This window comes from Epinephelus lanceolatus, chromosome 21, assembly GCF_041903045.1.
Source record: "Epinephelus lanceolatus isolate andai-2023 chromosome 21, ASM4190304v1, whole genome shotgun sequence".
NCBI lineage: Eukaryota > Metazoa > Chordata > Actinopteri > Perciformes > Serranidae > Epinephelus > Epinephelus lanceolatus.
The window spans coordinates 11,572,352-11,596,147 of record NC_135754.1 but is presented as its reverse complement, the minus strand read 5'-3'; the positions used below and the strand labels follow the sequence as shown (position 1 = coordinate 11,596,147).

Sequence of the window (23,796 nt, the reverse complement as noted above, 5' to 3'; positions counted from 1 at the left end):
TTAAAGTTTGTGCCAGACATTATCTGGTACAACACAAGTCAAACACAGGCAGAAAGTGAAGCTTGTGTGTAATCAAATACTTTTACTTACATGTATGCATGTATTTTACAATCAGGAAATTTGTCTTCCTTCTGTTCATAGCAAGCTTTGACAGGTTCCCTAATGCGGGCCGTTGAGACTAATATGCAGCAGCCAGTTGCTGGAGGTTGACCTACAACGCAAAACACACACAGGGATAAAAATTGGGTGATTGTGGCTATCATCAGCTGTGTATGCCCTAGCAAATTGTTTTCAAATCAGTTTGTGCCTTAACACAGTATTATTTGCTGTATCACACTCAGTTTAGTGGCCTATCTTCACTAGTATTCAAGTCACACTCACCTTGTGCAGGAAGGAAAAGCAGTGCGCTTACACACATAAAAGACAGTCCACAGCTGATGGAGAAATGCATTCTGGGACCAAGACTGACAGTGTGTCTCCCCACAGCAGAAATCTGGTTAATTGAAATCCTTATTCTGGACACTAACTGGTCAAAAACTTGCCAGTGATGTAAACAGTAAAGCCCTGACCTTATAAATGAGGTCAATATGAGGAGGTACAACCCCCACCCACACACAAACACACCCATTCCAGAGAAAGAGGAACATGTTTATGAATATTTCTCAGTGATTTTGTCAGTAATTTTCCTCCATATATGGTTTGAAAAAATCTGTAAGAAGACACACTACGATGGACAGTCACAAACGTACATGGTCAGCAACACTGTTTAAATTTCGTCACTTTCAACCACCACTGATATGTTGAAACTGAAATACCACTGTTTATAGCACTAAAATATTTTACTTTGAACCAGTCTGTCTGAATTTATGTGGCTTGAATTTCTATCTTGGAATTCAGGTTATACTATTAAAAAAAACTTGTGCTGTCTCCTACTTTGGGGTTAATATCCTTTTTCTCATCCTCAAATGTGCTCAGATAACAGTCATTTTATGGGAGAAAGGATAATGGAAACCAAAACATGTCTGAAGATTCATCTGCTTCTAATACTATGGGCCATATGTAAAGTTTTTTATATTAAGGGTTAATAAAATCTCTAAGCCTTACTAAAAAAAATTAATGGATGAGTTAGATAAAAAAAAAAAGTACCCCCTGTTGTCGTGAAGGGTGAATTTAGCTATAGAGACCAAAACTTTTTGTTATACCAGACTGTAAACATGTTTATTTCTGCTGTAAAGTTGGATATCTTAACGTGGGGGTTTATGGAGATTGACTCGCTTTTGAGGCCAGCCTCAAGTGGCCATTCGATGAACTGCAGTTTTTGGCACTTGGGTCAGCTTCATTTTTCAGCCCCAGAGGTTTCTGCTTGGTAAAAACTGGTCAGATATCCAGTTACACATTTACAGAACAGGGCCAAGAAATCACCGTTCTCCAGGTGATTAACATAGTATAGGTTTTAATGAGGATACAAAGCAGCAAAAATGTTTGCTTTGAATTAGCATCAATAAAATATTCTGATTGGTGAAAATTAACGCATGGCCTTTCAGTTTAAATGTTTTGCAATTGACAGGTAAACTGTAAATATAGGCTATAAATACAAGCAAGACCAATTGTCAAAACTATCTGTATTAGTTAGTTAAAAGACACAAAACACAAAGTAGACCCCCTACACAGATGATACACAGATGATACACAGACAATAAGAATAATATGAAACTCGAAAGAGGGAACATTAGAAAATTTGGCACAACAGCAATAGTTGCCATTCCAATTAAAAGGTCGAGTTTAGATGATATGCTTAATTAGTGTCTTGCTGAGAGTTTCATGAGAAGATGTCGAATTATAAACTGCATCAGGAGACGAACAGCAGTGATGCAACAATGATGAAGTAAAATCTGTTCTCAGTAATTGTTTACTTTGTTTTTTTCCTTCCTCTCTGAATGTTTTTTAACAACTGATGTTATTTGATTTCTCTCATGCACTTCTCTCCAAGTGCATTAACACAAAGGCCTTTGAGGCAAAACAAGAACAGATGTTGCTGTAGAATATTTGGTCTAGGGGTGTCCCCGACTAAGAATTTTCATAGTCGAATCTGATTTGACAGATTTTTCCTTTAGCCGACTAATCGTGGAATCATATTGTTTTCCCCCTCATTGATTAATGAGCTCATTTGCGTCAGTTTCCGCTCCAGAGAAAAGAGTTAAAACACCCAAATAAACAAATTTAATTCTTCAATTGGCATAATAAGATAATAATAATAAAAGTAAAAGGGTTATCATTTTATCTTTACCTTTATTCCTTTCACTTCATCAAGGTATGATGCTCTAGATGAGCGCAGACATGCTGCAGCCTCATCCATGTCTTTAACAGGAGTCGTTTCTGACTCGTCAGAACTTGCCATTTCATTCACAAATAAACATCCAAAACATCATCAAAAGGTTTAGAAACAGTTTTCCTTCTTTCTGACTTCAAGTTACTTCATTAATCAACTCAGGTTCATACAAGTTCATCCACATGGACCGTGCGTTACTGCTCTCAATTGTTTGGCCACGTAGGACAAAAGTATCCAAATAAAAAATCAGAGTCTATCAAGAAAACAATCAGCGGTGAAATTCCTTTCAAAACGTAAAGTTTGATTTGAGAGCACATACCTCCTCCAGAGTGTTTGTTTATGCGCTCTGCCACCGTAAAATCATCACCACATGATTCCCGAGCGCAGCACCGCTGCTGCTCACTGCTCCCTCAGGGGATGGGTCAAATGCGGAGAACAAATTTCACACACTCAGGTGTGTGACAATCAGTGGGACTTTAACTTGAACTTTAAATCACCGTAGGCCTTGATGCTGCTCTGATGGTCCTGCAGCGCACTCACTCACCTCAGCTTATTTGGATCGAGCAGCTGGGTGATTTATTCATGCTTAGTAATGATTATGCCTACTGATTAAACGCACGCATCATTTTCAGTTTTTTATTAACAGAAATCAGGCTGATGTTTGTATCAAAAAAAAGCAGTGAGCACCCCCACATAGTCAGAATGGTACGGTCTTGTTTCATAAACATATTTTGCAACGATTCGACAGCGAGACTGGCCGTCGAATCAGACTACTCCGAATCAAATCACTGAATCATCAACTATTCGGGGTCACCCCTAATTTGATTGTCCTGGGGCGACCGCGAGCCTACCACCTAGAGTGTGCGCCCCATGTAGGTTGAGTCCTTGGCAGCGTCGTTGAGTCCTTGATTCCAGCCTGTGGCCCTTTGCTGTATATCACCCCCCTGCTCTTTCCCCTCTTTCTCGTCACTCTCCAGCTGTTCTATAATAAAGGCAAAGGCCTGAAAAATCTCATCTTTAAAAAAGGGGGGGGGGGGGCACAGTAAACATAGATAAAGTGAAAAGAGCACGCTTTCTTGCATTTGGAGAGAAGTGCATGAGAGAAATCAAATATCAGCCGTTAAGAAACATTCAGAGAGGAAGGAAGAAACAAAGTAAACAATTACTGAGAAAAGATTTTACTTCATCATTGTTGCATCACTGCTGTTCTTCTTCTGACGCAGTTTATGATTCAACATCTTCTCACGAAACTCTCAGCAAGACAGTAATTGAGCATATCATCTAAACTCGACCTTTTAATTGGAATGGCAACTATTGCTTTTGTGCCAAAGTTTCTAATGTCCCCTCTTTCTCATTCATATTATTCTTATTGTCTGTGTATCATCTGTGTATCATCTGTTAACAGATAAGATTGTCATTAAACACAAGTTTTAGATTTTTTTTTACAGTGGCTGCTGCGCTCCGTCTTGTTTAAAATCAACAATCCATTATTAAGGGGGGTCGAAGGGGATGTAAGTAATCCACGCCCACTCGCCAAGATAAATAGTAGTGTTTGACTGAATGTGATATTTCAGTGTCAGACATGGCTGTGATCAACCCGCAAATCAGTGAGCTCATCAAGAGTCTGCGGAAGAAAGGCTGGGCGACTCGAGCTATCGCGAAACATCTGGAGATGATTGGAGTTACATCTTCCTTGATGGCACTATCCGGCGTCATTGCCGACATGCGGTTGTGGAGAAGAGGAACCGAAAACCGCGTAAACTGACAAGGTATAGTTTCTTTTTGTTCTTTAAATTTATAAACTCTGCGCACGGTTTTGCAATACAAATAAGTTTGTTTGACATGTTAACAAAAATAACAATAGGCTATAAGTACCAAACTATGTATTGAAACAATGCGTCTCTTCCAGTCAGGTGATGGAAATAATAGACTCCATCCTGAAAATAGACGAGGAGTTAAAAATGAAAGCGCTTCTCCTAAGAAGGCACAACATAAACATCAGTTTATACACAGTAAGAAAGGCAGTTCGTGATCTCAGCTGGAACTTTGGGAAGCCCAGGTAACACTAACACGTCTCTTATACATTTTACAACAATTTTTAACATTTACCTATTAATATCACTGTGATAATCCGGCACTCAATATAGCCTTCTTACAGTAACATTTTGATGCACGTATTCTGGTTACAGATTTCTTCCGTCACAGATGAAGCCATGAAATTGCACCTCTTCACCTGCACAAAACGCACCCAGGCACCAAAACGGTGTCCTGACAGACTCGAGTTTGTGCAACCTGCACAAACACAATAATTCGGCATAATCACAAATGGTGAAATGCACTGTTAACAACTAAATAAATACTCACTCACAAGTTTACTACCGCTCAGACTCACTACCACCTACTGCGCATTGGACAGAAGCAGGGTCAAGGACGCAGAGTCCCTCTCGTGACGTAGTATCAGGCGATGTTGAAAAAAAAAAGCGTTTTTAGAAGAGGAGCTAAAAAGAGCCACTTTTTCTTCTGAATTTGTGCCCTTATTTCGTGTAAACCATAATAAATTCTGAATTAACTTCTCATATGGTAATTTTCAGACAAGATTATGTATATATTTTTAAAACAATGTAACCTGCAAGTTGCACTTTAAGTATTTCCATTTCCTGCTACGTCACATCTTCAGTTTTACTTTTGATCCTACGTTTAGCCTGTTTGCTATTTACTAGATTGCCAGATTAATAATACAAAATGTAATGAACAAATTATGGTGAAATACATATGTCCATAAGTTTTTATTGATCCTCAGTACGGAATTGGAAAGCTACACATATAGTAAGTAGCCTAATATATATAAAGTGTATAGGTCTACAAATTAATTAATACAGTCATATTGGTAAATTAGAATACCCTCACCTTTACCAGCTGAAATATTAAAGTGATGTACACGTTAATGCATCAATAATCAAAATCCTATAATATATTATATGCTGAAATGGGTCTAATGCAAAATGAGTACTTTTACTTTTGCCACTTTAAGTAGCCTATTTGTTGATTCTAATACTTTTATACTTTTAATACTGAATGCAGGTATTTGACTTGTAGCAGAGTATTTGTATACTGTAGTATTGTATCTGAGCACTTCGTCCACTACTGCTTAATGGTTATACATGGCAGGCTCATACTGGGGCTTAGCTAATACAGGCTGCTGTGTTCTAAATTAACAATCATTGATAAAACACACACACAGTCCAACAAACTATATCTGTGAGTTACATCTACCAGAGGACTCACAGTGCTGCTCCTTTTAAAACCCCTTCTTTATTACAGGAAGTAAAGTTTGAGCTCAAATTGGCCCTTTGTCAGGTGCAATTGAATCAAACTGACTCAGGTTTGTGTCAAAGAAATTGTCTTGTGTAGTGACAATGTGGATGACTTAAGATAAAACCAATAATAGTACATCATGAAGGGAGTCATCAGTAACCATTTCAAAATAAACAAAATACAGAGGACATTTTCAAACATATGACAAGGAATAATGTCTTACATCTCTACTGTTCGGCTGGACTTTGATGTTGATATGCTTTATTATTTCAGGAGAGTGTAAAGCCTTCAAGGATATATTTATGAAATGTCTGAGAGAAAACAGCTTTGACAACTCCAAGTGCCGACTGCAGTCCAAAGAGTACCTGGAATGCCGCATGGACAAGTAAGAAACCTCATTGAAAATACAGCTTACACCTCTTAAAATCCTTAGATCTGCCGACTGAGTAAACTGTAACACTGTAGTTATACCTTTTAAACGAGAATTGTAATTTTTCCTGAGAGGTGTCTTGTGTTTTCCAGTCAGCTGATGGCCAGAGAGCCTCTGGAGAAACTGGGATTCAAGGACCTGATGGATCCTCCTCCGAGTCAAGCAGACAGAGACACTAAACCCTGACCTGTTACTGCACCACAGCTGCTGTTATCAAACAATTTGTTGTGCAGATTAAAGGCAAAGACTGCTGTGAGTGTGAAGCTGAGGAGATTCGCTTCCAAGACTCTGAGACAGTGGGCCTGTGAGAGGATACTGTAGTTTGCTTTGGGGCCTTAGTTTGTTACAGAGAACAAACTAATTGTATCAATATTTTGTGTACATAAGATATGATATGTAATATATGGAGATGATATTTTGGCTTGTGAATAAATCTTTTTTTTTTTTAATAAACTGCATAAATTGACTCTAACAATCGATACAGTCAAAATGGTGACATCTGCTGGCAAGTCGTTGATAGTGCATTTGTATGGCTGGATGTAATCATGAACAGTAGAAACAGGTGGTCACTTTTTTTTTTTTTCATTAAAGACGCAGTGAAACAAAAAATCATTTTTTTCTTGTTGTAATTATGTGTCCCTGTGTTTATTGCTAATGCCATATACTAAATATGTGCAAGGAAAAAAAATCCTTTTCATTTTTTTTACAGTTAAAACCCCTCTCGTCTCTTTTGCTGTAGAATGTAAATGTGATGACTCATGTTAAACTCAAAAGCAGTTACTTAAAGTATCCGCTCAAATGTGATCTATGCTGGCTGGCATTACTCAGTAGAGGATGTTTCTATAGGCGATATACAGGTGGCAGCTTAGAGTGCCATCCAAATGAGGATGCACCAAAATCCTAGCTCTAATGTTACAGCATTGATGGGCTCGATGGAGTGGAGTGTATGTGGAAAACATCTGTGTAAGAGAAAGTGAAAGGCAAAACACATTTAGGATGCAGTAAAATAAAATTGAAAATAAAAGAAGAAAGTTGAAATTTTGCACATGCCATATTCTTTCAGTTTGATATATATTGTTATTGTTTGTTAGCCAAGTTTGTCATATGTGTTTTGATTTTTAATTAGCTCGATCTTGATTGTAATATATCCATTAAACTACTCCATACCCATTGAGTACACAGTTGCCCACGTACAGTTTCACATGGTGTGTGTTTGGGATACAGGTCATAGGAAATTGCGGATTAAATAGTCAACTGAACCCATTAAGCAGGGCAATGTATTCAGACAGAATTTTTGGGAATTTGATAGTATGATTGCAGCCACAGCGATCTGTCGCATTTTAGCCATTTTTCTGTTATAGCGCCACCCAGTTGCCAATTAGAGTTAAATTTCTCCAGTCACCTTGAGGCGTTCTGTTCTACATACAGTCAGGTCCATAATTATTTGGACAATGATACAGTTGTCGTCATTTTGGCTCTGTACACCACCACAATGGGTTTTAAATGAAACAATGAATACCTGCTTAAAGTGCAGACTCTCAGCTTTCATTTAAGGCTTTTTTCAAAAATGTAGTATGAACCGTGTAGGAATTACAACCATTTCTTCACACAGTCCCCCGACTTTAAGGGCTCATAAGTATTTGGACAAACTAACATAATCATCAATTAAACAGTCAGTTTTAATACTTAGTTGCAAATTCTTTACAGTCAATGACTGCCTGAAGTGTTGGACACATAGACATCATCAGATGCTGGGCTTCTTCCCTGGTGATGCTCTGCCAGCCCTTTACTGCAGCCGTCTGCACTTCCTGCTTGTGTTTTGGGTGTTTTGCCCTCAGTTTTGGCTTCAGCAAGAGAAACGCATGCTCAGTTGGATTCAGGTCAGATGATATGACTTGGCCGTTGCAGAACATTCCACTTCTTTGCCTTAAAAATGTCTTTGGTTGCTTTTGCAATATGCTTCAGGTCAATGTCCATCTGCACTGTGAAGCATCGTCCAATGAGTTCTGAAGCATTTAATTGAATCTGAGCAGATAATGGTGCCCCAAACACTTCAGCTTTCATCCTGCTGCTCTTGTAAGCAAGACAAGACTTCACTAGAATAAATACAGAGGGTTTATCACAAGATGCAAACCATTGGTTAGCCTTAAAAATGGAAGGCCAGATTAGAGTTTGTCAAAAACCATCTAAAAAGCCTGTACAGTTGTGGAACAGCATACTATGGACAGATAAAACAAAGATCAACTACCAGAATGATGGGAAGACAAGAGAAGGAAGAAGGGAAGGAACTGCTCATGATCCAAAGCACACCACCTCATCAGTGAAGCATGGTGGAGGTACTGTTATGTCATGGCCATGTATGGCTGCCAGTGGAACTGGTTCTCTTGTATTTATTGATGATGTGACTGCTGACAAGAGCAGCAGGATGAATTCTGAAGTGTTTGGGGCTACATTATCTGCTCAGATTCAACCAAATGCTTCAAAACTCATTGGACGATGCTTCACAGTGCAGATGGACATTGACCTGAAGCATATTGCAAAAGCAACCAAAGACATTTTTAAGGCAAAGAAGTGGAATGTTCTGCAACGGCCAAGTCATATCATCTGACCTGAATCCAACTGAGCATGCGTTTCTCTTGCTGAAGCCAAAACTGAGGGCAAAACACCCAAAACACAAGCAGGAAGTGCAGACGGCTGCAGTAAAGGGCTGGCAGAGCATCACCAGGGAAGAAGCCCAGCATCTGATGATGTCTATGTGTCCAACACTTCAGGCAGTCATTGACTGTAAAGGATTTGCAACTAAGTATTAAAACTGACTGTTTAATTGATGATTATGTTAGTTTGTCCAAATACTTATGAGCCCTTAAAGTCGGGGGACTGTGTGAAGAAATGGTTGTAATTCCTACACGGTTCATACTACATTTTTGAAAAAAGCCTTAAATGAAAGCTGAGAGTCTGCACTTTAAGCAGTTATTCATTGTTTCATTTAAAACCCATTGTGGTGGTGTACAGAGCCAAAATGACGACAACTGTATCATTGTCCAAATAATTATGGACCTGACTGTATCTACCAAGTTTAGTAAAAATCGATATGGCGGTTAGGCCTAGATAAGAAATTAGCTCTCTAGCGCCCCCATTTTGTTTGATGGGGTCAATAATGGAGGGGTCCCCTCAGATTATGTGTGGTCATATGCCTACAAAGTTGCGTGGTGATCGGTGAAACCCTTGAGATGTTAAATACCTTTATGTGATGAGCCACGCCCTCTGCAATATACATTGCCTTATTGAAGCTCAGTTTTAGTAAGTTTTCCAACTTTTGCCAAGAGGGAACTTTAGATATTGGTCCCTAGATTATGTTCACCGAGTTTCATGCAGATCGCTCAAACTTCCTAGGAAGAGATTGATTTGAAGTGTTTTTCAAAAAATTCAAAATGGTGGAAATCTATTGCTTCATTCGCATCCTCCCATGACCCTCTACCACTGTGCCAAATTTTACATGGATTGACCAAGTCAGTGAGGAGAAAAACGTGGAACAGACACACAGACACACCCACAGACACACAGAGTTTTCATCATTATATGGTAAGATATGAAAGGCATTTTCTTTTGCTTCAATTTCCAAATAATGTTTAAAGTCTAACTTACTCATTCATCACTATCTTCCTCCTCCAAATCTAACAATGTAGATAAAGACAGTGAGCAGTCCTACAGCTCCGTATCCCGATTTCCCTCTCACCTTTTTCACAAACCAGTCATTAAGGATTTCATTTAAATCTCTCATGTGAGATATCACATTTTAGAAGCTAAAGTTGCTATGAATGCCATTTTACTTAATGAAAACAGAATACCTTTAACCAGACTCTACAGTTTAAGTTCAAAATTCCAGCAGCGAGACTCTGATTTGAGTGTGATGTAAGTGCCTGCTGCTTTAAAATGCTTTGGGCGTAACATCACGACTATTAACCAGCTGATTCTCAGATGTCTGAGTTCCAGAACGATAAAACTGACACTTTAACAAGCCTGTCTGAAGCTCAGTGAACACAACAGAGTGCTGCAGGGATGACATTTTGTTGTATTTTGTAGAAAATAAGCTGTGTGGCAAACAAAAGTTTATGATACTTATGCATTTTGTTCAGCAAGATAATCTGCACAAATGAACACTAATAATGATTTCTGGAGTGTAAATGCAATCACCAAAAGTGCAAAGCTAACATTAGGCTATCAACAAACTTCACCTTCAGAGATAACAAATGCATATCTATGTACCAATGGCACCAAGTTGCTATATGACTTGGTCAAAATTACTTTGGTTTAAAGAGTCCTATAAAGACATAGTTAATATCTTGATATGTATTAAAAACAATAGATAATTAAAGCTCTAATTCAGGAACATTCAAAAAAATGGTTTAAATATAAAGATTTCTGTTAGACGGTCATAATGTATCATCTTCATTTTGGCTGTTGGATGCCTTTCAGTAGCAACATATCCCTTTCTGTGGAGAAAAACAAGTTATAGGTTAATGTGTAGAAAATTAAAGGACCCTTCAAAGTATGCTGCATTTGATTTGCCACAAATGTACAACATTACTTGTTACTGTGGGAATATGGAACAAAATAAATCATAAAAAAAGAAAATGGTAATATAAAAACAAACATAAAAGTCTGTCTTCCAAACTTACTTTCTGTAACCTTTGGAATCTTCTTTTGAGCCATTTGGCTTCTGGATCCACACAGTACTGTGTTTTGTTTGCAGTGGTAAAACTGTAGAGTTGCAAAGACAAATAGGAATATAATACTTCATTAAAATATAACACCATAATAATACCTCAGAATTACCCCGTAGTGACAAATTGTAAAATAATGATTGCTTATATCCTGTTTTAAATGAGCAGTATGAGGGATTTAGTGGCATCTAGTGGTAAAGGTTGCACATTGCACCTAACTCAATGCCCCTCGGCTCAATCCCTCCTTTCCATGCATGTAGTAGAACCTACATCAGCCTTCAGGTAATGTAAGAACACATGAGGCCCTCTATAGAGCCAGTCCTTTCAGAGCTACTCTAAAAACATGGTAGTGCAACATAGTGAGCTCCATGGAAGTTGACCAGCTCAATGAAGGGCTCATTCCAAGCTAATAAAAACAAAATGATTCTTAGTTTCACATGTTTATATGTGTAATTATTATTAGATGACTGTATTACATGTTTGCCAATAGATCAGGGCATTTAAAGCCATTTAAATACCAATTGCTGCAATTTTTCTTCACATTATGCCCCGTTTGTCTGCCTAAAATTTGCGTTCCACCACACCCCAAATACAGACAGAGGATGAGGCTTGTGTTAGTGTTATACTTTTTCTTACAGGAATGCATGTATTCCACAATGAGCAAATGTGGTTTCCCTCTGTTCAAAGCAGGAAACAAAGGGCTCTTGAATGTGGGCCTTTGAGGCTTTCATACAGCAAGGGGGGATAATGAGTCCTGGGACCCTGGGCCAAGGCCTGTAACACTGAGGACGCCCTGAAATACAGCACACAAAAACACACAGAATAACATTAGTAATGCCGGGTTCACGCTTCACAGTATTTTTGTCTGTTAACAATGGTCACTGTGTCAGATTAGGCAAATATAATTATAGTCATAAAAATTTAGGAAGAACTATATAAATCAACAAATCACACCCAACCTCATCCAAATTCCACAAACAGGACAGAATGGTTCCAAACGCTTTAAATTTCAAAGGGGGTCCTGCAATCACCGACATCAGTTGACAGCTCTCCCTCCCCCCTAGGTGAGGAAAGGATGGTGCCAGCCACAATACCAACACAAAGAACAGAACAGATGCATGGCTGATCAACATGGTCAAGTTTAGAGCCATCCCTCTGCAGAGAGATCAGCTCAGGAACCTGACACACAAGTGTAAACGGACCACAAAACCAAGCCTGAAACAGCAACCACACCAGTCACAACAACACCAGATCACCAACCTAACTGGTGCTGCTCAGCACAGCAATCAACTGATGCTTTCATCCTTTGGGCCTGTTGTACTTTGACCTTTCAGCTTTTTCTGCCAAATCTCTGCCAAATAGACAGCACTGGTACAGGTATGAACACAACAGGTAACTTATTTTTGCCTCTTTTTGCAAGTATTGTCGAAGTTGGCACGGCTCGTGGCACCGGTAACTGCGATGGCTGGAAAATGATAAGCCATGTTACCCGCATGGTTGCCAGGCCACACACCTTCACCAGCTCAGTCATTTCCACGGATCACGTCAACCCCTTCAACTGGGAACATAAATTGAACACCAACTGCCGCTTCACCGGACAGCAAACCTGAAAGCAGATTTAATTTGTGGAGTGGAGCCAAGATGGGAACCAGACCCATTCTTTGGTCAACAGTGTCATCAGTGCCACTAAAACAGGAAAAGTGCATGTATCAGGCAAAATTGTCATTGCAACTTTTTTTCTGACCCTGGACTGACGGAAACCCCTCAGATATGGATGCTGAATCGTCAGACCTCTTGCCTAGTGTTGGACTGCAGCTCCACCCCAGGAACTGCACAAACTGATGAACTGTTTTAACACCAGATGTGCAAATTCAAAGATGTGCTGTCTGACTTGGAAAGCAGAACTTGAGCCTCTTGTGCCTTACCTGTCAGAACACACTGGAGAAGAGGGGTGTGCGCATCATCAGACCACTCTCTAGACTACACGACCCTCTCAAACAGAGAGTAACACATCTGGATCCTTCTCTGCAAACTTGGGAATGGTACATGGACTGCACTTGTATAGTGCTGTTCTAGTCTTCCGACCACTCAAAGCACTTTTATACTACAAGTCACATTCACCCATTCACACACACATTCGCACACTGGTGGCCGAGGCTGACATGCATGGTGCCTCCTGCTACTCAGTAACCATTCACACACTGATGGAACAGCCATGGAGCATTAAGGGTTCAGTATCTTGCCCAAGGACACTTCAACAAGTGGACAGAAGGAGCCAGGGATTGAACCACCAATTTTCCAATTAGTGGATGATCCTCTGCCTCTGGGCCACAGCCGCCCCAAACACTAGACACAAGTTAGCCAAACACAACTAAACACAAGTTAGTTGCCACATCAAACTCACATTTACTCTGAACCAAACCCCTTACAGGTTTACCTTTTTTAAATCAAATTTAGTCTGCATTGCTGCAGTTACAGTTCAGCCAGTTCTGTCCTTTGTCTCGTTACTTCCATTTCCAATTCCCTTTGTTGTTTGATTTCTCCACATTGAAACTGTAACATCAGAGGTTCTCATTGTTGTTCAGACATTAGAGCCAGCAGTTTTCCTGATGTTAATCTTAAAAATTGCTCCCTCATTTCTTCATTTACCAGAATTTAACCTTCTAGCAATTTGATTTTCCACAGCATTTTTTAAGATTCTTTAAACCTTTAATCTGGTAATTTAATTCCATAGTGATCAACAATGTTTAATAGCATTTTCTTGGTATACTTTTCAAATAACTCCTCAGAAGGAGATTGAACAAACTCCTCCATCATAGGAGCCATATTTCAGCTGCACTGTATACCACAGAAAACCCCAGTTGCACAATGGCCCAGTGCAACCCAGAATAGCCGCAACAATGGAGTCACAAAATGCCACTGACTAGACCAGATCAAACCTGTCTAAACTCAACCCTACTCTATAGGCAGCCAATGATGAGGGTGACACAGTAAGTGTGTTCCAATACCCATACTACCATACTATATAGTATGCCAGAAAAAGATTTAGTATGTCCCAGTACATAGTATGTCAAATGCAGTACATCCTATCAGATTTTGCTACAAGCCAGCATGCTTTCTGTCTATTCTGACCCACAATCCTCTGCAAACAGACAACAGCTTGACAGTTGATTGACAGCTGCCATAAGTCACAATGACAGATGACAACACATTGAAGTGAAATGTCCAGCCTCTGTAATTTTACTATCGTGAATATAATATTTTAGAATCAATAATGTACGCAGTTATTACTTATTGCAAAATAACAACAGCAGAGCTCTCCGGGTCGACATCTGTCTCTTGGCAAGCTCGGTGAACAGCGTTTTGTTTTATCTCTATGAGGAAGTAGTATGTCTGAACTGAGTGCATATGGCATGCAACAGTACATACTATTAAAGGACAGCTGCAGAACCTACTAAGAGTAATAAGAAAAAGTCTGCGATTTGGAACACATCCCTATTTACTGGTCCCTGCAATGCCTTTACCTCAGGAAAGTCTTGGACATGATTCTTAGCCTAAAGCTCTACCTACTTTCACCCCCACATAGAAGTTGACACCTAAGTAGAACCCGTGAGTTATTTCGAACCCCACTTTACTGGACTAAAAGACTCCAGTAGTCAAAGGCACACTCACCTTGTTCGGGGAGGATCAGCAGCATAGTTAAGTACATGAGACACACCTCAGAGCTAATGGAGAAAGGCATCCTGGGCTCCAGGTATGACTGTGTATAGCAGAGACGTGGTCGTAGTGAGTAATGAAGAGCCCGATTCTGAAAACTCACTCAACAAACTTTTGTTAAATAATATGTTTGTAGAGGAGGAGTGTTTGTTATTGAGGGAATGTTTTCTCAGGGAGAGGATATAAGATGACCTGCAGGGCGCTGCTGCACCAAACCATGCCAGATGTAGCCTGATATCTGTTAGAAACTGGCATGAAATCACTGGTCTGACCTTCAGTCCTAATACACTGAACTAATCAGCGACTGACATAACCAGGCATGTTTTTGAGCAGCTGCTGGCGGCCAGGCAGAGAGGACTTGTTTCCTCCAGACAGATGTTTCCCGAAGTGCACTGAATATTGAAACACAAGTTGATAGTGTTGGGAAATAATTAAAGCCTACTGCTTTTTTGTGTGTTACAAGTAAGTTATATCTAGTGAACACACACACACGAGAACAGTTTACTCTTAGAAATCAGGTCATGCGTGTAAGGACCTGATTAACTTTATTGACTGATAATCATTACAAAACACATGACAAAGAACTTTTAAATAGGGCAGGTATAGAGTATGAAAAAAATGAAAATACAAAAGCAACCCAACAGAGCCTTTACATCCACATACATATCAGACAACTGAGTAGCAATATATTGGCAGGGTACAATTTGGTGGTGTGGCATCAGGCCGATCACATTCTGTGCTTTCACACTGATACTTTCCCAGCCTTAAGTTTTTGAACACACTCACCTCTAAAACGCATAGACTGTAAAAATAATGGTTACAGCTACCATGGTAATACCCATATACCTACAGTATTACTCACCATGGACTTCCTTTTGAAGCCTCGAGTTCAGCAACTTGGCTGTCACTGTCGCTATCTTGGTTTTTTTGAGCCAGAAGTGACCATATGTGGGTGAGAGGCAGGCGCTGTGGATAAGTGAGGGGTGCATCTGACTGAGAAGCCAAGGACACCATCAGTAGATAGCCTGTCACTCAAAACGGCCCATCCATAATTATACGTAATGTGAGCTTTGATAAGATATTAATGGGTGAGTTAGCCGGTCAGATACCTGGTTACGGATTAACAGAACATGGCCAAGAAATCGGCGTTCTCCAGGTGATTGATCTAATGTAGGTTTTATTGTTGAAAAAAAAGCAGCAAAAATGTTGGCTTTGAATTAGCACCAATACAATATGCTGATTGGTGAACATTACCACCTACAATTACTTACTGAACATGTTATTCATACCCTAACAGCTATCTGTGCTTTCTATTTGTATTTCATAATGAATAGACCTAGGAACATCTTATATATTTTTGCTCTTAAAAAAACAGCCAAAAGTACACTCACACAAGGTTCGCTTGTTGTCTGTGTTTGTGGTGTGTCAGGTCGTGCGAAGAAAATCCATAGAGGCCCATAGGGTTAAAATAGCAAGCTAACTTTACCTAGGTAACGTTTGCTAATGTTTCATATGCTTAATTTATTCATTAATTCATTTCAACGTTACTTCATGCAAGTACAGCCAGCCGCTGCCTCTTGTTAGAAGAATTACAAGAAGCAAGCAAGCAGCCCACACTGAAATGATTTTAGTTTATTCAGTTACCTGGCTCGATCACTGACTGCTGTCCACGCCTGCTTCAGACAGTCTGAGTGGCAGCCTGACAGGTGCTCGAGTCGCCCCACTAAACACGGCGTCGATCAAACAACAGTACCAGAATTTTCTTTTTTTAAATTATTGTTATTATGGAGAAGAGAGAGTCACTCAATCACCTTCCATCGGTCATCCTACGTACTTTCACCGCACAAATGAAATGGTTTATTTTTATTTTTATTTTATTCATTCATTCACCAAGACAACATTTTTCAAAATCAGCTTTATTAGATTAGAAGACAGTAGAGATTCCTGCCAAAGGCATTGCTAATATTTTTTAATGTATGTAAAAACAGCGGAAATAAAACACCTTAGTTAGTGGAAAAATAAAACAGGAACAAGTGCCAGTGTAAAGATATCTGCGTAGAAGGTAGCGGTGCATCGTCTTCATCTTTGCTCTTCAGGGTCTTCACAGGACTGTGCAATTTATTCCTCTCTGTGGAGAGAAACGGTTAATTTTAGCTTTAAAAATGGACAATTTTATTCAGAGTTCCTTGGGAGGCTGGGTATATTCTAGATCCCGCCTTACAAAGTGTTATCAAATGACCATAGTTAATAGTAATACGACTAAGTACAAAAAAACAAAGAAAACATAAAAATAAAGACACAAAAATCTGCATGGACATTATTTTCTCGATATGTTTCTTTCAGTTGTAAATTTCAAAATAAGAGTGTGTTCTCCAGACTTACTGTCTTTAACCTCTCAAGTCGTTCTGGGAGCCAGCTGGCATTTGGGTCCACGCAATAGAGAAAGTCAGTGTTATTCTTCAAACTATAAGGTAGGAGGACAACATGAGAAACCAAACAAGGTGTTTAGTTGCATAATTAAAACACAGATATAAGAGTGGTATCGATCACCATATCTAACATTAGTCAAAAAGAAATCACAAGCTGCTCACAGCATTCATCTGGTGTCAGAATATACTGAATAATGAGTTGACATCATTTCACACAAGAACAAGGCGGATGAAAGTAAATGTTCGGCTGATGTTAAGAAACTTTTTTTAATTCAAGCTCACATGTAACTTGTTATATGCTATATAAGATTGTAACTGTTACACACACAGTGAACTATATTAGTTTTAAAAAAGTCTTCTTAAAAAAATCTTCTTTGTAGCCTCCACGTTGTTTCCTAATTTGGTTAATGGGAACATCTGAGGAGCACATGAATGCAACATTTGTGACGTGTCTTCCATAACCCAGCTCTGTTTGGTCCGCCAGAGAGGGTCAGCAGGGCTAACCAGCAGACTGTCTGGGAAGTGAGATGCAAAAACACAGCTGCAATCACTGCTTATCACCACAGGAGCCCCCAAAGAGAACAGCATGGAGATCTTCAAGATTGTAACTTAAAGTTTGTGCCAGACATTATCTGGTACAACACAAGTCAAACACAGGCAGAAAGTGAAGCTTGTGTGTAATCGAATACTTTTACTTACATGTATGCATGTATTTTACAATCAGGAAATTTGTCTTCCTTCTGTTCATAGCAAGCTTTGACAGGTTCCCTAATGCGGGCCGTTGAGACATTGTGGCAGCAGTCGAAATGGATGTCAATCAATGTCGAACCGGCAGCAGCAACCGAGGGTGAAGGGTCGGCACATTCAAGTGTCCCTACAATGCAAAACACACAGTGAGTGATAGAAATGTATACACAGCAATTTGCTTTCAAATCAGTTTGTGCTTTAACACAGTATTATTTGCTGTATCACACTCAGTTTAGTGGCCTATCTTCACTAGTATTCAAGTCACACTCACCTGCAGGAAGGAAAAGCAGTGCAGTTACACACATGAAAGACAGTCCACAGCTGATGGAGAAATGCATTCTGGGTCCAAGACTGACACTGTGTCTCTGCACAGCAGAAATCTGGTTATAGTAAGTAATTAAGAGCCTCACTGGTCCAACACTTGTCAGTGAAGTAAACAGTGAAAGTCTGACTTTGTACCACTGGTATAAATAGGGATAATATGAGGAAACACACACCCTCTCAGAGAAAGAGGAACACAGTTGTCTTTTTAGTGGTTGCCAAATGATTTTGTTTCCTTCCAATAGGGTTAAGCCAGAATCACCACCTTGCAGCTGTATGCCTCTGTGATCCAGCCAAGTTGCAGTTGCAGTTTACAGCCATGTCTTGCCAGACTCAGATGTAGCCATGACACAAGACAATGCTTTAAATATGAGTGTCGCTCCAATGAAGCTTCAAATTCCAAAACTTGGATGATTCACACACATGTTCAACCCGGCAGCAGAGATGATCTATACAATTTGCACAGTTTCAAGATGGGCACCCAAGATGAGTGTCAACAATTCAGTATCTGACTTTGACCACCAAAATTTTATCAATTCATCGTTGAGTCCAAGTGGATGTTTGTGCCAAAGTTGAAGAAACTCCCTCAAGGCCTTCTTTAGATAACTTGTACACCAGAGTGAGATTGGTGCAAGGTCACAGTGACCTTCAGCTTTGACAGGTTCCCTAATGGGGGCCATTGAGACTAATATGCAGCAGCCAGTTGCTGGAGGTTGACCTGCAATGCAAAACACACGCAGTGATAAAAATTGGGTGATCATGGCTACCATCAGCTATGTATACCCTAGCAATTTGTTTTCAAATCAGTTTGTGCCTTAACACAGTATTATTTGCTGTATCACACTCAGTTTAGTGGCCTATCTTCACTAGTATTCAAGTCACACTCACCTTGTGGTTATAGTGAGTAATTAAAATCCTTATTCTGGACACTAACTGGTCAAGAGAAAGAGGAACACGTTTATGAATGTCTCTCAGTGATTTTGTCAATAATTTTCCTCCATATATGGTTTGAAAAAATCTGTAAGAAGACACACTACGATGGACAGTCACAAACGTACATGGTCAGCAACACTGTTTAAATTTCGTCACTTTCAACCACCACTGATATGTTGAAACTGAAATACCACTGTTTATAGCACTAAAATATTTTACTTTGAACCAGTCTGTCTGAATTTATGTGGCTTGAATTTCTATCTTGGAATTCAGGTTATACTATTAAAAAAAACTTGTGCTGTCTCCTACTTTGGGGTTAATATCCTTTTTCTCATCCTCAAATGTGCTCAGATAACAGTCATTTTATGGGAGAAAGGATAATGGAAACCAAAACATGTCTGAAGATTCATCTGCTTCTAATACTATGGGCCATATGTAAAGTTTTTTATATTAATGGTTAATAAAATCTCTAAGCCTTACTAAAAAAAGATTAAAGGCCCAGTGTGTAAAATGGGTCGAAAACAGTGACATCAGTGGTCAAATTCTAGATTGCAGGGCTCACTCACTCACCCCTCCCGTCGGGTAAATGACGGTGGCCTCGTAGGGACAAAAAGCCTTGCACACGACTTTTTCAGGAGTAGGTCTATCTAGCAATGAGGTGAATGTTTATTTAGAAATCTAAACCATGTTACGATATTGTAATGAATCCCTCACGAGCAGGAGACCAGAGGAGCGTTCGGGAAAAAGACCCGTTTATTTGAGCACTCCAGAAACTCTGGTAACACTCCGTCCCAACAAATTTTATTTTATAGCAATTATACACTTTTATAAACATATTAATGTGTAGAATATTCAGATTCAGATTCAGATTGACAATAAACCATGCCAAATATTACACACTGGCCCTTTAATGGATGAGTTAGATAAAAAAAAAATGTACCCCCTGTTGTCGTGAAGGGTGAATTTAGCTATAGAGACCAAAACCTTTTGTTATACCAGACTGTAAAGATGTTTATTTCTGCTGTAAAGTTGGATATCTTAACGTGGGGGTTTATGGAGATTGACTCGCTTTTGAGGCCAGGTAAACTGTAAATATAGGCTATAAATACAAGCAAGACCAATTGTCAAAACTATCTGTATTAGTTAGTTAAAAGACGCAAAACACAAAGTAGACCCCCTACACAGATGATACACAGATGATACACAGACAATAAGAATAATATGAACGAGAAAGAGGGGACATTAGAAACTTTGGCACAACGGCAAAAGTTGCCATTCCAATTAAAAGGTCGAGTTTAGATGATATGCTTAATTATTGTCTTGCTGAGAGTTTTGTGAGAAGATGTCGAATTATAAACTGCATCAGGAGACGAACAGCAGTGATGCAACAATGATGAAGTAAAATCTTTTCTCAGTAATTGTTTACTTTGTTTTTTTCCTTCCTCTCTGAATGTTTCTTAACAACTGATGTTATTTGATTTCTCTCATGCACTTCTCTCCAAGTGCATTAACACAAAGGCCTTTGAAGCAAACCAAGAACAGATGTTGCTGTAGAATATTTGGTCTAGGGGTGTCCCCGACTAAGAATTTTCATAGTCGAATCTGATTTGACAGATTTTTCCTTTAGCCGACTAATCGTGGAATCATATTGTTTTCCCCCTCATTGATTAATGAGCTCATTTGCGTCAGTTTCCGCTCCAGAGAAAAGAGCTAAAACACCCAAATAAACAAATTTAATTCTTCAGTTGGCATAATAAGATAATAATAATAAAAATAAAAATAAAAGGGTTATCATTTTATCTTTACCTTTATTCCTTTCACTTCATCAAGGTATGATGCTCTAGATGAGCGCAGACATGCTGCAGCCTCATCCATGTCTTTAACAGGAGTCGTTTCTGACTCGTCAGAACTTGCCATTTCATTCACAAATAAACATCCAAAACATCATCAAAAGGTTTAGAAACAGTTTTCCTTCTTTCTGACTTCAAGTTACTTCATTAATCAACTCAGGTTCATACAAGTTCATCTATACGGACCATGCGTCACCGCTCTCAATTGTTTGGCCACGTCGGAAAAAAAGTATCCAAATAAAAAATCAGAGTCTATCAAGAAAACAATCAGCGGTGAAATTCATTTCAAGACACTTCAGGTAAACGAATAATCCTTCAATAAAGTTTGATTTGAGAGCACATACCTCCTCCAGAGTGTTTGTTTATGCGCTCCGCCACCGTAAATCATCACCACGATTCCCAAGCACGGCACCGCTGCTGCTCACCGCTCCCTCAGGGGATGGGTCAAATGCGGAGAACAAATTTCACACACTCAGGTGTGTGACAATCAGTGGGACTTTAACTTGAACTTTAAAGGGCCAGTGTGTAAAATGGGTTGAAAACAGTGACATCAGTGGTCAAATTCTAGATTGCAGGGCTCACTCGCTCACCCCTCCCATCGGGTAAATGACGGCGGCCTCATAGGGACAAAAAGCCTTGCACACGAGTTTTTCAGGAGTAGGTCTATCTAGCGACGAGGTGAATATCTATTTAGAAATCTAAACCATGTTACGATATTGTAATGAATCACTCACGAGCAGGAGACCAGAGGAGCGTTCGGGAAAAAGGCCCGTTTATTTGAGCACTCCAAAAACTCTGGTAACACTCCAGGGGGTAAAAGACTCCGTCCCAAACTCTGACTCTTCTAGTGTAACAGACACACTTCATAACTTTACACACATAGGCTACTCGTTTACCATCCCAAGTGGGGACTCCCCTCCCTCTCTGCTCCACCAATCTCCAGCCCGCACACTGACTGACAGCGTAGCCGGTAAACAGAGCTCAGCTGTTTATTTAGCCTAGCAATATCTCCAGATTATAGTAGCTGCAATGGACGACTTTGAACGTGATTTTGAAGAGTTTCTTGTAGCGGACACAGACCCAGAGCCATACCTGTTTGAGCCGGAGCATACAGATGAGGAACTCCATGTGTTTGATGCTGAGCAGGTGAGAAGAGAGGCTGAATGCACAGAATGGGATTCGGTGCTACCATCGTTGGGGAGATATATCACCAGGAGGAAAAGCGCCGCAGAGAGTGCATCACAAGGAGTGAAGTAGCGTCTTCTTTTCCTCGCAGATGATGGTTCGGGTTCATTCTCTCCTGTTGCGTGGTAAGTGTGGTCCATTCGCAAACTTTATAACTAAAAATACTTTTCACTACTCTCCATCGACGAACTACTAACACTCTCTGCTGTTTCCTCCTCCTTCTTCCTTCCTCCCGCTGTCTTCGTTGGTTCATTTATACATCCGAAACGCGTTCTCTGGCTGGCTGGATTGTCCGCTCGGGCTGCCTTACATACATGGCGGCGCAAGATGGCGACCTCTCTAAAGCAAGGCCCTTGATATATATATATAAAAGCATAATTATAAGGCTACGAAAACCAAACGAATTTTATTTTATAGCGATTATACACTAATATAAACATATTAATGGGTAGAATATTCAGATTCAGATTCAGATTGACAATAAACCATGCCAAATATTACACACTGGCCCTTTAAATCACCGTAGGCCTTGATGCTGCTCTGATGGTCCTGCAGCGCACTCACGCACCTCAGCTTATTTGGATCGAGCAGCTGGGTGATTTATTCATGCTTAGTAATGATTATGCCTACTGATTAAACACACACGTCATTTTCAGTTTTTTATGAACAGAAATCAGGCTGATGTTTGTATCAAAATAGGCTACATATCATGAATTACTAGGAAACAAATACATTTTCAAATCAAGATGTTCAGCAGCAGTGAGCATCCCCATATAGTCAGAATGGTACAGTCTTGTTTCATAAACATATTTTGCGACGATTCGACGGCGAGACTGGCCGTCGAATCAGACTACTCCGAATCAAATCACTGAATCATCAACTATTCGGGGTCACCCCTAATTTGGTTGTCCTGGGGCGACCGCGAGCCTACCACCTAGAGTGTGCGCCCCATGTAGGTTGAGTCCTTGATTCCAGCCTGTGGCCCTTTGCTGTATATCACCCCCCCTGCTCTTTCCCCTCTTTCTCGTCACTCTCCAGCTGTTCTATAATAAAGGCAAAGGCCTGAAAAATAAGGGGGGGGGGGATTTTCCCACATTAAACATAGATAAAGTGAAAAGAGTACACTTTCTTGCATTTGGAGAGAAGTGCATGAGAGAAACAAACATCAGTTGTTAAGAAACATTCAGAGAGGAAGGAAAAAACAAAGTAAACAATTACTGAGAAAAGATTTTACTTCATCATTGTTGCATCACTGCTGTTCCTCTTCTGATGCAGTTTATAATTCGACATCTTTTCACGAAGCTCTCAGCAAGACAATAATTAAGCATATCATCTATACTCGACCTTTTAATTGGAATGGCAACTATTGCTTTTGTGCCAAAGTTTCTAATGTTCCCTCTTTCTCGTTCATATTATTCTTATTGTATCATCTGTGTATCATCTGTGTATCATCTGTGTAGGGGGCACGACCTGACACACCACAAACACAGACAACAAGCGAACCTTGTGTGAGTGTACTTTTGGCTATTTTTTTAAGAGCAAAAATATATAAGATGTTCCTAGGTCTATTCATTATGAAATACAAATAGAACGCACAGATAGCTGTTAGGGTATGAATAACATGTTCAGTAAGTAATTGTAAGTGGTAATGTTCACCAATCAGCATATTGTATTGGTGCTAATTCAAAGCCAACATTTTTGCTGCTTTTTTTTCCACATTAAAACCGATACTAGACCAATCACCTGGAGAACGGTGATTTCTTGGCTATGTTCTGTTAATCCGTAACCAGGTATCTGACCGGCTTTTTATCAAGTA

General features: G+C 39.7%; 1 protein-coding gene and 1 long non-coding RNA gene across 3 annotated transcripts; one reads left to right on the top strand and one right to left on the bottom strand.

The window, feature by feature from the left end:
- The first annotated feature begins 3,921 nt into the window (after positions 1-3,921).
- On the top strand, positions 3,922-7,301 carry LOC144459396 (uncharacterized). Of its 2 annotated transcripts, XR_013488373.1 has the most exons (4): positions 3,922-4,098; positions 4,239-4,388; positions 5,918-6,029; positions 6,167-7,301. It is a non-coding gene; the product is annotated as an uncharacterized LOC144459396 (long non-coding RNA). The 2 variants fall into 2 exon arrangements; XR_013488374.1 differs by lacking the exon at positions 4,239-4,388 and having other exon boundaries at positions 6,167-7,298.
- A 3,245-nt stretch (positions 7,302-10,546) lies between these two features.
- On the bottom strand, positions 10,547-14,676 carry LOC144459469 (uncharacterized). Its single transcript, XM_078163679.1, has 4 exons — positions 14,471-14,676; positions 11,435-11,591; positions 10,754-10,835; positions 10,547-10,567 (listed from the first exon to the last, which is right to left on the bottom strand). Exons 1-4 carry the CDS (start codon positions 14,538-14,540, stop codon positions 10,547-10,549), a joined length of 330 nt encoding a protein of 109 aa, XP_078019805.1. The 5' UTR covers positions 14,541-14,676.
- Between the last annotated feature and the right edge of the window lie 9,120 nt (positions 14,677-23,796).

Excerpts from the sequence above, each read along its gene's own strand:
- LOC144459469 (XM_078163679.1), bottom strand. The coding sequence starts at position 14,540 with ATGCCTTTCTCCATTAGCTCTGAGGTGTGTCTCATGTACTTAACTATG. Across the intron at positions 10,836-11,434 it reads TGTGGAATACATGCATTCCT|TTTTACCACTGCAAACAAAA; the intron begins GTAAGAAAAAGT and ends GCAACTCTACAG. Across the intron at positions 10,568-10,753 it reads GATTCCAAAGGTTACAGAAA|AAAGGGATATGTTGCTACTG; the intron begins GTAAGTTTGGAA and ends TTTTCTCCACAG.